The 14,392-nt window shown below is 48.1% G+C and overlaps 2 protein-coding genes across 2 annotated transcripts in view; both read right to left on the reverse strand.

Moving 5' to 3' along the window:
- The window catches only part of znf142 (zinc finger protein 142), a 32,644-nt gene extending 28,845 nt beyond the window's left edge, over positions 1–3,799 (reverse strand). Inside the window, exon 1 of the mRNA XM_080199586.1 lies at positions 3,689–3,799. The gene's annotated coding sequence lies outside the window, so the exon portion shown is untranslated. The remainder of the gene's footprint in view (positions 1–3,688) is intronic.
- Positions 3,800–8,404: 4,605 nt separating this feature from the next.
- Positions 8,405–14,392, reverse strand: part of LOC145350227 (villin-1-like) — a 38,585-nt gene continuing 32,597 nt past the window's right edge. Inside the window, exons 18-19 of the mRNA XM_080199290.1 lie at positions 12,763–12,903; positions 8,405–9,055 (exon numbers count right to left, since the gene is read on the reverse strand). Coding sequence (XP_080055416.1) covers positions 8,942–9,055; positions 12,763–12,903 — 255 coding nt within the window. The 3' untranslated portion in view covers positions 8,405–8,941. The remainder of the gene's footprint in view (positions 9,056–12,762; positions 12,904–14,392) is intronic.

Raw genomic sequence — 14,392 nt, forward strand, 5'->3', positions numbered from 1 at the left:
AACACCATTTCCGAAAGCTTGTGAGATTACTATCAAATAAACTGGTTGGACTCTAACCTGGCGTGTTGAGACTTCTTACTGTGTTTACCCCAGTCCAACGCCTGCATCTCTACATCGTCACTGGCTACTTGAGTACTTGCCCTTGAGTAGGTGGCAAAGAGCTATCTGTATGGCATGCAAGAAACAATACTTTTTACTGTATACTATTACGTGGCAATAATAAATCAAATCGAATCTTTGCTGCTAGAGGAGTTCCAGGATTTTGACCCAGTGACAATAAAGGAACAGCGATATATTTCCAAGTCAGGATGGTGAGTGATTTGAGGAGAACCACCCGGTGGTGGTATTCCCAGGTATCTGTTGCTCTTGTCCTTCGAGATGATAGTCATGGGTTTGGAAGGCGCTGTTGAAGGAGCATTGGTGAGTTTCTGTAGTGTATCTTGTATCTATGACTGTTCATCAGTGGTGAAGGGAGTGAATGTCTGTGGAAGGGATAGGAATCAAGCGGGCTGCTTCGTCCTGGGTTGTGTCAAGCTTCTTGAGTGTTGTTGGAGCCGCACTCATCCAGCAATCGGACAGTATTCCATCACACTCCTTATCTGTGCCTTGTAGATAATGAACGGGCTTTAGGGAATCAGGAGATGAGTTCCTCACCACAGGATTCCTAGCCTTTGATCTGCTCTTGTAGCCACTATATTTATATGGCTTGTCCAATTTAGTTTCAGACCAATGGTAACCCCTAGAATGCTGATAGTGGGGAATTCGGTGATGATAATGTCATTGAATGTCAAGGGGTGATGCCTAGATTCCCTCTTGCTGGAGATGGTCATTGCCTGGCACTTGCCAATCGTCAGCCCAAACATGGATGATGTCCACGTCTTGCTGCATTTGGACATGGATCGCTTCAGAATCTGAGGAGTGGCGAATGGTGCTGAACATTGTGCAATCATCTGCAAACATCCTCACGAGGATGGAAGATCATCCCTGAAGCAGCTGAGGATGGTTGAACCTAGGACATTACCCTGAGAGATTCCCACTGTGATGTCCTAGAACTCAGATGATTGACGTCCAATCACTATCTTCCTTTATGCCGGGTTTGACTCCAGCCAGCGGAGGGTCTTCCCAATACCCACTGGCTCCAGTCACAGCAGCTCATGGGTGACCAGTCTTGAGTTGCGAGATGTGTTTGAAGTGTATCCTATTTAGCACGGTGGTAGTGTCACACAACACAATGGAGGGTATCCTCAATGTGAAGATGAAACTTTGACTCCACAAGAACTATGCAGTCGTCACTGCTACTGATACTGTCATGGACAAATTTGTCTGCGGCAGGTATGTTGGTGAGGATGAAGTCAAGTATGTTTTTCCCTCTTATTGGTTCCCTCACCACCTGCTGCCGTCCCAGTCTAGCAGCGATGGCCTTCAAGACCTGGCCAGCTCAATCTGTGGTGGTACTCCCTGTCCACTCTTGGTAACTGACAGTGAATTCCCCCCAACACAGAGTACATTCTGTGCCTTTGCCACCCACAATGCTTCCTCCAAGTGGTGTACATCATGGAGGAGAACTGATACATCAGCTGAAGGGGACAGTACTTAATAATCAACAGGATTGCCCATGTTTGACCTGGTGCCACAAGACTTTGTGGGGCCCAGAGTCGATGTTCTTGACTCCCAGGGCAACTCTCCCGATTGTACACCAGTGTGCCACTGCCCCTGTTGGGTCTGTCTTGGTGATGAGAAAGGACATATTCAGGAAGTGATGGTGGTGTCTGGGACATTATCTGTAAGGTACAGTTCTGTGATTTATAACTATGTCCTTTGCAGTGATTGAATACGATTGCACAAAGGAGTCAGAGAGCTGCTAGGGTTGGTGGGAGGGGGGTGATCTAGGGTCAGGGAGGTGATCTTGGATCAAAGGTAGGGGTTCAGGAATTGAGGATAGGGTTTAAGGGGTTTGGGTTAAGAGTTGGGGAAATGTTTTGGGAGTGTGATTTTGGAGTGGGGGAATGTTGGAGCAGGAGAGTTGGGGGTAGGAATTCTGTTTTTTTTCTCAGAGGCTTTGACAGGTTTTTTTGAGAGGTTTTGGGGCAGATGTGAAATGTTTTGGGGAGGGTTATTTAGGGATGTTACGGTGAGGGTTTGGGCAGATTTGGGATGTTTTGGGGGTATTTTTTGGGAGTTGGGGTTGTGTGAGGGGTTATGCATGCAGGGGGGTTGGTGGTGTGGGGCGTGTTGTGTGTGTGTGGGGGGTGTTTGTGTGAGGGGTTGTGTAAGGGGGGGTGTTGTGTGTGTATAGGGGTGTTGTGTGTGTGTGGGGGGGGGGTTTGTGTGAGGGGTTGTGTAGGGTGGTGTTATGTATGTGTGTAGGAGGATTGTGTGTGTGTGGGTGGGGGGGGGGTTGTGTGAGGGGTTGTGTGTGTGTGTGTGTGTGGGGGTTTGTGTGAGGGGTTGTGTGTGTGTGGGGGTGCTATATGTGTGTGGGTGGGGGGGTTGGTAGTTTGTGAGGGGTTCTGTGTGTGTGGGGGTTGGTTGTGTGGGTGTGTTGTGTGTGTGTATGGGGGGGTTGTGTGGGTGTGGGGGGGGTGTGTGAGGGGGTGTGGGTGTGGGGGGGTGTGTGAGGGGTTGTGTGTGTGTGGGTGGGGGGTTGGTTGTGTGTGTGGGGTTCTGTGTGTGTGTGTGGGGGGGAGGTGGTTGTGTGAGGGGTTCTGTGTGTGTGTGGGGGGTTCTGTGTGTGTGTGTGTGGGGGGGTTCTGTGTGTGGGTGGGGGTGTTGTGTGTGAGGGGTTCTGTGTGTGTGGGGGGGGGGTTGTGTGTGAGGGGTTCTGTGTGTGGGGGGTTGTGTGTGAGGGGTTGTGTGTGTGTGTGGGTGGAGGAGTTGTGTGTGTGTGGGTGGAGGGGTTGTGTGTGAGGGGTTCTGTGTGTGGGTGGGGGGGTTGTGTGTGAGGGGTTCTGTGTGTGTGGGGGGGTTGTGTGTGAGGGGTTCTGTGTGTGTGTGTGGGGTTGTGTGTGAAGGGCTGTGTGTGTGTGTGGGTGTGGGGGGGGGTTGTGTGTGTGTGGGGGGGGTTGTGTGTGAGGGGTTGTGTGTGTGTGGGTGGAGGGGTTGTGTGTGAGGGGTTCTGTGTGTGTGTGTGTGTGTGTGTATGTGTGTGTGTGTGTGGGGGGGGTTGTGTGTGAGGGGTTCTGTGTGTGTGTGTGTGTGGGGGGTTGTGTGTGAGGGGTTCTGTGTGTGTGTGTGGGGGGGTCTGTGTGAGGGGTTCTGTGTGTGTGTGTGGGGGGGGGTTGTGTGTGAGGGGTTCTGTGTGTGTGTGTGTGTGGGTCTGTGTGAGGGGTTCTGTGTGTGTGGGTGTGTGGGGGTCTGTGTGAGGGGTTCTGTGTGTGTGTGTGTGTGTGGGGGGGGTTGTGTGTGAGGGGTTCTGTGTGTGTGTGTGTGTGGGGGTCTGTGTGAGGGGTTCTGTGTGTGTGGGTGTGGGGGGGTCTGTGTGAGGGGTTCTGTGTGTGTGTGGGGGGGGTTGTGTGTGTGTGGGGGAGTCTGTGTGAGGGGTTCTGTGTGTGTGTGTGTGTGTGTGGGGGGGTCTGTGTGAGGGGGGGGGGGGGTCTCCTCTTTCTCTCTCTCCCCCGGCGGGGCCCGCCCGCCTCTCGGACTCTCCCTCCCGCGGCCTCTCGGGGCGCTGGGCCGGCGCGGTACTCACCGTGCGGGGCCGGGGCTGCTCCCCGCTCTCAGCCCGGGCTCTCTGTGTCCCCGGGGGGGGTTGTCCCGGGCCGCGGTGTCCCCGGGCCGCAGTGTGCCGCTCCCTCCCGCTCGCTCTCGGTTTATTTTCCGCCCGCCCGCCTGGTTGATGACTGGGACCTTTCCCGCCGCGGGCGACTCTCTGCCGGCCCCGAACGGGGGGTAGGGGACGGCGGGGCGGAGAAGGTGGGGGAGGGGGGAGTCTATTGTACGATCTGCCTCGCTTCGTGCAGTGCTGCCCAATGGAAAATACTGAGAGCGGGGCACCGATTCTGAACCTGTGTTTGGAAAAGCATTCAGGCATTAGCTAGGGCAGCCCTGCCCACAGCCGAAGGACCTTTGGGCGGTGGCTTGGCCAAAGTGAAGCCACGGCGGCCATCTTGGATTAGGGCAGCTTCTGGTAGAATGGGCAGAGTGTGACCCATTGCACACTGTTGACAGCTCTGGCCAGTGACCCATTGCACAGTATTGGCAGCTCTGGCCAGTGACCCATTGTACACTGTTGACAGCTCTGGACAGTGACCCATTGAACACAGTAAAAAGTTTGACAACACCAGGTTTTAGTCCAACTGATTTATTTGATAGTAAACTCACAAGCTTTCGAGGGGACTCCCTCTTGTCCCCTCGAAAGCTTGTGTGTTTACCCCAGTCCAACGCCGGCACGTCCATACAGTGGCCCATTGTACAGTGTAGGTAGCTCTGTAAGAAGTCTCACAACACCAGCTCTGGCCAGTGACCATTGCAGCCCATGAGAAAGAGGAGAGAGCTCCCATACCCCAAAATATAAACAAATAGCAGCACAAAGAGAGAACAAAAACAAGAAAGTTCTGACAAATCAAAAATTATGAGGAGTTGCCTTTGCCATCTCATTTTTAACCCTGAGATGGGAAGAGTAGCCCTATAGTGAAAAGGTTAACAGATATGTCAAGCAGGAAAAAAAAACATGCACCCACCAAGCTTAACTACAAAACAAATAGCCAGAACACTAAACAGTGCACTATTAGTTTTCAGGCAGGAATCTCACAACAAACAGAAAGAGCCTGTCTAAATGACAGACATGGTCTTCAGATAACTCCATTGCTCTGCTCCCCACATTAAGACTCAGTCTGGGACAGACCATTAAATCAGACATTTAGGTGTGGAGTAGTTGATTGCGACCTACAATCCATATGCAAGCTGGGATGTCAAAGATATTTTGAACAGTAGCCTACTAATGTAATCAAACTTCATGCTGATTGGATATGATAAATACATAGTCATGCAAGGATTGTGATAAGAGTTATATCTATCTTATTCATGATGTGACCTTAATCAATAGTTGTGAGTGGATAGAGATAATTCCTATACTTTGATCGGCCTATGTTAATTATTTGTAATTGAATTTGAAACTATATTTGTTTGTGAAGGTGGCACAGTGGTTAGCCCTGTTGCCTCTCAGTGCCAGGGACCTGGGTTCAGTTCCAGCCTCAGGTCACTTTCTGTGTGGCGTTTGTACATTCTCCCCATCCAAAGATATGTGGGTTAGGTTGATTGGCCCTAGTCACAGGGGATTAGCAGGGTAAATATGTGGGGTTGCAGGAATGGAGTCTAGGTGGGATTGTGGTCAGTGCAAATTTGATGCACTCTAGGGATTCTATGATTCTAGAACTCTGTGACTCAGTCTAGTTGCTAGATGGGAACAAGGTTGTAATCAATTAAAAGCCTGAATACCAAAGCCAACAACAGATAATCTGTGCCCTCTAGTTCTTGATTCTTTCACGATTGGCAATGGTTTCTCCCTATCCACCATCTCCAGACCCCTCAAATAACTCCATCAGATCACCTCTCCTCCCAGGAAAACACTTCCAACGATCTTAGAACGAAGTTTTACACTACACAACACCGCCACAGCAATCTCTAGGATGTGCTGGATCATTGACATGGATGCCATCATCTCATGTGAGAATACCATCCATCAAGTACATGGTACATAGTCTTACACTGCAGAAAAGGATTCCCAAGGCATGGTACTTTGGGGAGACCATGCAGACGCTATGACAATGGATGAATGAACACCGCTCGACAATCACCAGGGAGGAGTGTTCCCTTCCTGTCAGGGAGCACTTCAGCAATCATGGGCATTCAGTCTCTCATCTTCAGGTAAGTGTTCTCCAAGGTGGCCTTCAAGAAACACGATAACACAATCACCAAGCAGAAACTCATGAGGATGACCTCAACCAGGGTCTAATGTTCATGTCACACTATCTGTAACCCCCATGGCTTGCAAAATCTTATTAATTGGCTTGAGACAATTCACACCTCTTGAACCTGTACTTAACGCTCTCTCCACTCGCGTTGTCTGCACGTGTAAAGACTTGATTACCTGTTGAGGCTCAAATTCCAACCGTTATTTTGTAATTGAATCCGTGTCTATATATGCTGTGTTTGTGAACTCAACTTTCCACTCACCTGATGAAGGAGCAGCACTCTGAAAGTTTATGCTACCAAATAAACCTGTTGGATTTTAACCTGGTGTTGAAATTTCTTACTGTGCCTATCCCAGTCCAATGCCAGCATCTCCACGTCATGACATTCAATGAGATCATGACCGACCTGATGTGATAACCTCACCTCCCACCTTAACCCTAGATTCCCTTACTGATTAAGTTCTGTCCACCTCAGCCTTGAATACACTTAACCACTTAAATTTGGTAAAGAATTCCACAGACTCACTATCCTCAAGAGAAGAAATTCCTCTTCATCTCTGTCTAGTATAATGTCATCCCTGGAGAATGGCGATACAAATCAGTTACCAACCGAAACACAAAAATTGAGTCAAGTACTGGCTTGGTTTCAAACCTGTCTGGATTTTGCTGTATTTGAACAAGGGCTGCTTCAGTACGAGTCACCACAAATGGTGCTGAACATTGTTCAGTCAGCAGTGAACATCTCCACTTTTGACCTTACGATGGAGGGAAGGTCATTGACGAAGCAGCTGAAGATGGTTGGGCCTCGGACACCACCCTGAGGACCTGCTGCAGAGATGTCCTGGAGCTGAGATGATTGACCTCCACAACCATCTTCCTTTGTGCCAAGTATGATTCCAATCAGAGAGTTTTCCCAATTCCCATTGACTCCAGTTTTTCTGGGACTCCTTGATGTCACACTCAATCAAATCTTGATGCCAAGGGCAGTTACTCGCACCTCATTTGAGTTTGGGTCTTTTTAGGCATGTTTGAACAAAGGCTGTAATGAGGTTAGGAGCTGAATGACCCTGGCAGAACCCAAATTAAGCGTCAGTCTATTACTAAGCACATGACGCTGGATAGCACTGTTGATGACCCCTTCCATCACTTTACTGGTGATTAAGAGTAGACTGATTGGATTTATCCTGTTTTATTTACAGGACACACTTGGGCAATTTTCCACATTGCCAGGTAGATGCCAATGTCACAACTGCCCAGGAACAACTTGACTAGGGGCATGGCAAGTCTCCAGTACTGTTGAAGGGATGCCAGGGCTCATAATTTTTGCTGCATCCAGCCGTTTCTTAACATCACGTGGAGGGAATCGAACTGGCTGAAGACCGTGATGTTGGGGAACTCTAGCAGAGGCCGAGATGGATCATCTACCAGACACTCCAAAGCAAATTCTATTTTCAGAAGAGAGAATTTTGGTGCTGGAGGGAAAAGGGGGCAACCCCCAGCTTGGCCTCTTTGTGCTGTAACTATTCTATGTGTGGACCACCTGGTCCTTTGCCCATTCCACCATTTGACAGGATCGTGGCTGTGAATCACATTATCATCGGATCCCTACAGTACAGGAGGTGGCCATTTGGCCCATCAAGTCTGAACCAACTCTAAACAGAGCAGCTTACCCAGCTCCACCCCCCACCTTATCCCCATAACCCTCCTGCATTTACCTCCAGATTCTGTGGACCCATATGAACTCTGGGTTTTACCAAATGACATTACTATAAGTGAATAATATATTACAATATAGAATCACTGCTGAAGAGGGGTGTGGAGAAAGCTACATCACTCCTCCAGTTATCCCATTCCACACAACTTCTCCAGTGTATTGCTGTACCTTAGCCCCCTCCACAAAAAAGAATAAATCGCACAATTCATTTCAAACCTTTATTTGTGGGCTATTTATATGCAAATACATCTCATTGCACCATCAGTAGTTGTGGTGAATTAACACGCGTTTTGCTAATGGACACTATGTTATTCAGAGACCTCCGTTCTTATCTCCACCCCAAAATTAGAGACATTCTCCATTTCCAATTCTCGCTGCTGTCGGCCACATTCCAACCCTGGGAAAGAAAAGGGGTGGAGAAGGGAAAGAGTGGATGCTGGTCATGTCTGTGCGAGGTCAGTAACGTGATTTACATGGGGATGTTCAATTTAGACCCATCTACAGTGTTCACAGCATCTAGACAATGCTACTGTGCTTTGTTCAAAGAGATAATAAAAGCAAGTGCCAATGTGCATTGGCAAATCAAAGAGGATGCAGTAGAATGAGCAACTGTACAGTGCACAAATGATCAAGCCCAAAAGGATCAAATTTTAATACATCTTAACGATTCATCCATGGTATAAAAATAATGTGGAGATGCCAGTGTTGGACTGGGGGAAAACACAGTAAGAAGTCTCAACACCAGGTTAAAGTCCAACAGGTTTATTTGGTAGCAAACGCCACAAGCTTTGGGAGCACTGCCCCTTCGTCAGGTGAATGGGAGATCTCATTGGCTCTGAAAGCTAGGGGCGTTTGCTACCAAATAAACCTGTTGGACCTGGTGTTGAGAGACTATAAAAATAAGCAAACATTAAAGAATCTACATCCTTCCATTACATTCTAAAAGCACTGGAAAAAGGAGCCACACCTTGCACCCTGGGAATAGATTCATTGCAAGTGTTGATTCTGTTGAGTGCTGATGGGACTGAGCTTCTGCCCAGTGTCACTGCAGAACCATATACCCGGTGACTGTAGTGCTTCTAATAGCCGATTTGGGGAAATGCAGTTAGTAATCTCAACATCGATAGAAAGCCACCTCAAGTGTAAGTTTTACGGTAACTCACCGGGAGCAGAAAGATTTTGTTGAGGTGGGTTTGGCAGAACAGGTTCTAAATAAAGTTGACAGCCTCCCCAAAACAGAATTTGATGCGTCCCTGATTGAATTTGGAATTAATACAAATCATTTTATTAAATCAGAACCAATTAGTTCACATCTCTAAAACATTCCCTTTTCTTTCTTCAGGTTTCTCTGTTTCCACTCTGGCATGGCATCGAACTTCAGTCTGGAGACATTAAAAACCTTCTGGAAGTCTTGATTTGAAAGGTACTCCTGTGGTGAAGGCAAAATAGGATGACAAGGGCATCAGCTCAGAGCTACAGGCAAGGAGGATCTTGTATTGTGGAAATATACATCAGTAGAGAATGCACCAGTGTTAGGGAGTTGTTGTTCAATAACCATTCCGCATCCAAGCCGACACTTCCAGTGCAGTACTGAGTGAGTGCTGCACTGTCTGGGATCATAGAAACTCGACAGTGCAGAATGAGGCCATTAGGCACATCAAGCGTGCACCGACAACGATCCCACCCCAGGCCCCATCTCCACAACATTTATCCCTCTAATCCACACATCCTGGGACACTATGGGCAACTTAGTATGGCCAATGCACCTAACCAGCACATCCTTGTACTGTGGGAAGAAACCAGAACAAATCCATGCAGACACAGGGAGAATGTGCAAACTCCACTCAGACAGTGACCCAAGCCGGGAATTGAACTCAGGTCCCTGGAGCTGTGAGGCAGCAGTGCTGACCCACTGTGCCACCCAATCCTATTAGACCCAGCCCCTTTCGGACCTCAGGTACTTCAGTGTTGAGAGTAGAAGAATCTGTGGTCTTGACAAAAACATATCCCTCAGCTGAGATCACTAACCATGTTATCTGGTCATTATTTATATCCTGTGGGTTACCACTGACCCAAACACTAGACAAGCCACACAAGCACTATGGTTCTGCAGCAAGTAACCCAACTCCTCATTCCCCAAAGTCTGTCTACTGAGTGCCACTCCAACAACACAACCACCCATCCTGGTCCTCCCATGCTAGTCGAGAAAGCCCACCAATGCCTTTCTCAGGAGGTTAAGGAAATTTAGCACATCTGTTACGACTCTCACCAACTTGAACAGATACATCCGGAAAGAATGTTTGGTGCATCACAGCCTTATATGGCTCCTGCTCTGTCCAAGAGTGCAAAAAACAAACTACAAAAAAAGGTGTGAACTGATTCTGTTGCTACTTCCTGCTGCCTCAGAAAAGCAGCCAGTATAATCAAGGACCCTGTGCACCCTGGACGTTCTCTCTCCCACCTTCTCCTGTCAGAAAAAAAAGATACAAAAGTCTTAGGTCATGCACCAAACAACTCAAGACCAGCTTCTTGCCTGCTGCTGTCAGGCTTCTGAATGGACCCACCTCGCATTAAGCTGATCTTTCTTTTCACACTAGCTATGACTGTAATACCACATTCTGCACTCTCTCCTTTCCTTCTCTATGAATGGTATGCTTGGTCTGTATAGCATGCAAGAAACAATACTTTTCACTGTATACTGACACACAACAATAAATAATAAAACATCTCAGTTCACCTGCTGCTGAAACCCTCATCACCTCTAGATGTGACTATTCAACAGCCCTCAGGTCACCACCCATTAGAACAGTACAGCACAGTACAGGCCCTTCGGCCCTCAATGTTGTGCCGAGCTATGTCCAAACCCAAGATCAAGCTCTCCCACTCCCTGTCATTCTGGTGTGCTCCATGTGCCTATCCAATAACCGCTTGAAAGTTCCTAAAGTGTCCAACTCCTGTCAGGGGTAGGTTCTTTACCCAGAGGGTGGTGAGGGATTGGAATGCCCTGCCTGCTGCAGTTGTAAATGCGCCTAGTTTGGGGGCGTTTAAGAGATCCGTGGATAGGTTTATCGATGGTCAGGGTTTGGTTTAGGTTAGAGGGTCATTGTTTTTTTTAAAACTGGTCGGCACAACATCGTGGGCCGAAGGGCCTGTTCTGCGTTCTATGTTCTGCGTTCTACGTTCTAACTCCACTATCACAGCAAGCAGTGCATTCCACATTACCCCAGGCACTCAGTGAAGAATTTACCTCGGTCGTCCCTCCTATATCTCCCACCATGAATCTTCTAGTTATGCCCCCTAGTAACAGCTACATCCACCCGAGAAAATATTCTAAATTTCAGATCTTCCAAAAGTTCTAACTCACGCCAGTTGTCATTCCATTAACACCTCTGTGTTTCCTGACTGGCATCTTGTTCTTTTACGGGATGTGGGTGTCACTGGCTAGGACAACATTTATTGCCCATTCCTAATTGTCCCTTGGGAAGGTGGTGGTGAGCTGCCTTCTTGAACTGCTGCAGTACCTGTGGTGTTGGTACACCCATTAGGGAAGGAACCCTAGGATTTTTGACCCAGTAACATTGAGGGAATGGCAACAAATCAGGCTGGTAAGTGACCTGGAGGGGCACCTCCAGGTAGTTGTGTTCCCAGGCACCTGTTGGCCTTTGGTGGCAGAGGTTATGAGTTTGGAAGGTGCTATCGAAGGAACCTTGATGAGTTCCTTCTTGTACACACTGCTACCTGGCAGAGTAAATAGTATGCCAGTCAAGTGGGCTGCTTTGTCCTGGTTGGCATCAAGCTTCTAGAGTGTTGGAGTTGCACTCCTGATTTATGCCATGTAGATGTTGGACAGGCTTTGGGGAGTCAGGATAGGAGTTACTCTCTACAAGATTCTTAACTCCTGACCTGCTCTTGTAGCCACAGTCTTTATATGGCTAGTGTATTCAATTTCTGGTCAGTAGTAACCTCCAGGATACTGATAGTTGGAGGGTATCACTGAATTTCAAGAGGAGATGGTTAGATTTTCTTTCTGGTGATGCCATTGCCTGACATGTGGCACAAATGTTATAAGCCCAAGCCTGAATTTTGCCCAGGTCTTGCTGCATCTGAGGAGTTCCAAATGGTGACCATTGATCAGCAAACATTCCCAGTTCTGACCTTATAAATGGAGGAAAGGTCATTGATGAAGCAGCTAAAGATGGTTGGGTGTAGGACACTCCCGAGGAACTCCTGTAGAGATGTCCTGAAACTGAGATGATTGACCTCCAATCACCACAACCATCTTCCTTTGTGCCAGGTATGACTCCAGCCAGCAGAGTTTTCCCCATCCTCATTAACTGCAGGGTCCCTGGATGCCCACACTGGATCAAATGCTGCCTTGAGGCAGTCACTCTCACCTCTCCTCAAGTTCAGCTCTTTTGTCCATGTTGAACCAAGGCTATAATGAGGGCAGGATCCTGGCAGAACCCAAACTTGTTGGTGCTTTTGATGACCCTTTCCATCATTTTACTGACCGCGAATAGACTGATGGGGCGGTAAATGGCCAGGTCGGATTTGTCCAGCTTTGTGTACGGGACATACCTGGGCAATTTTCCACCAGATGCCAGTGTTCCACCTGTACTGGAAGAGCTTGGTTAAGGGCACAGCAAGTTCTGGAGCACAAGTCTTCACTGTTGCTGGAATATTATCAGGGCCAATGGCCTTTGCAGTATCCTGTCCCTTCAGCCATTTCTTGATATCGCAGGGAGTGTCAAACCTGGTTTTATAATCACTCCTGTGAAGTACTTCCAAATATATTTACGTTAAAAGGTGCTACGTAAATGCAAATTGTGCTACATAAGTGCTGTATCAATGAGAACCCAGGGTTTCTCCTTGTGCAGAGGAGGTAATCAGAAACATGATGGACACCTCCTTCCCCTCCCCAAACACTGGAGCCACGAGGGAGTGTTATCTAATGCGGCAGGCATCAGGATTCCCCCTCCACCTCCCCCTCTTCTCACACTCTGACCTGGTGTTTATTTCTTCTCTGCTTTCATCCACTTTCCTCAGTTACTTGTCATTCTCACCGATCCCAATCTTCCCCTCCCGCTCCAATCCCAGTGAGCACACAATTCCCAGTCCAATCTCCATCTGACTCACCTCCTTCCTTGTTGGATCCACTCCCTGCGGCAGCTCCTCGGGCTGTTTATTGATCAGTTGCTCCGCAGGATAGGAGGGCAAGCACCCCGACCCCGAATATGTACCCTCACAACTTGTAGAGTTTTGAAGTCTGTCTAGATCCTGGAAAGGAGGGAGGTGCAGAAAAAAAAAGGATTAAAAAGTAAAAAGTAAAACAGAATTATGTCTTGAATCCATAGAATCCCCCCAGTGCAGAAAGAGGCCATTCAGCCCATCAAGTCTGCACTAACTCTGCAAAAGAGCATCCCACTCAGGTCTATCCCTTCCATCCTATTGCTGTAACCCCATGCATTTACCTTGGCTAATTCACATAACCCAGACATCTCTGGACACTAAGGCACAATTTAGCGTGGCCAATCCACCAAGCACCTGGAGGAAACCCAAGCAGACACTGGGAGAACGTGCAAATTCCGCACAGACAATGACCCAAGGCTGAAATCGAATCCGGGTCCCTGGTGCTGTGAGGCACAGTAACCTGGTGTTGAGAGACTTCTTAAAGTCCAACAGATTTATTTGTAGCAAACCCCACTAGCTTTCGGAACTGGCTGTTCCCGCGTCAGGTGGGTCAGCAGTGCTACCCACTGTGCCACCCACTGAGTTGTGGGTTCAAGTCCCCTCCAGAGAGAGTTCAGCACTCATACCCAGGCTGACAACTACAGGACTGAGGGAGTGCGGCACTGTCAGAGGTACAGTCTTTTAGATGAGATGTTAAACAAAGGCTGGTCTTCCCTCTCGGGTGGGCTTTTTCTTTTTAATTCATAGGCAGGGTGTGGGTGTTGCTGGCTAGGCCCAACATTTATTGCCCATCCCCGATTACCCTTCAGAAGGGTGGTGGTGAGCCGCCTTCTTGAACCTGCTGCAGTCCACATGACTTAGGTACACCCACACAGTGCTGTTAGGGAGGGATTTTGACCCAGTGACAGCGAAGGAACGATGATTTATTTCCAATTCAGAATGGTGAGCAAATTGGAGGGGAACCTCCGGATGGTGGTGGTACCAGGTATCTGCTGCCCTTCTACCTTCTAGATAGTAGGGATTGTGGGTTTGGAAGGTATTGAAGGAGTTCACTCTTTCCTCAATCCCACAACCTTTTTCCTTTAGATAATTATTTACTTCTCTCTTGGAAATTACTATTGAATCTGCTTCCATGCTTTATCAGATAGCGCCTTCCAGATCACAACAGTGTGCGGAGTACAAAAAATTTCAAGTCCCTCTGATGTTTTGAGTCATTATTTATAAATCACTCTGGTTAGTGATTTTTTTGTTTTAAACTTATGCCATCAAAACCTTTCATGATTTTGGCACCTCTGTCAGGTCTGTATTTAAACCTTCTCCACTCCAAGCACCACCCTCTGCAGTCTCCCAGACAGAAGTCCCTCAGCCCTGGCATCATTCTGGTAAATCCCACACCCTTCAAGGCCTCGACATTCCAGCTCTGATGGCAAACGACGGACCTGAAACGTTAACCCAGGTTCCTCACTCCACAGATGCTGAGTATTTTCCGGCACGTTTTGGAACGAAAAGAAGCCCCTTATGTGAATATGAAAATTCAGCATCATTCCCCACATCCTGTTTTGCTGTGAAAATCTTG

Source organism: Carcharhinus amblyrhynchos, chromosome 11 (assembly GCF_965287045.1).
Source record: "Carcharhinus amblyrhynchos chromosome 11, sCarAmb.v2.hapA, whole genome shotgun sequence".
Classification (NCBI taxonomy): domain Eukaryota; kingdom Metazoa; phylum Chordata; class Chondrichthyes; order Carcharhiniformes; family Carcharhinidae; genus Carcharhinus; species Carcharhinus amblyrhynchos.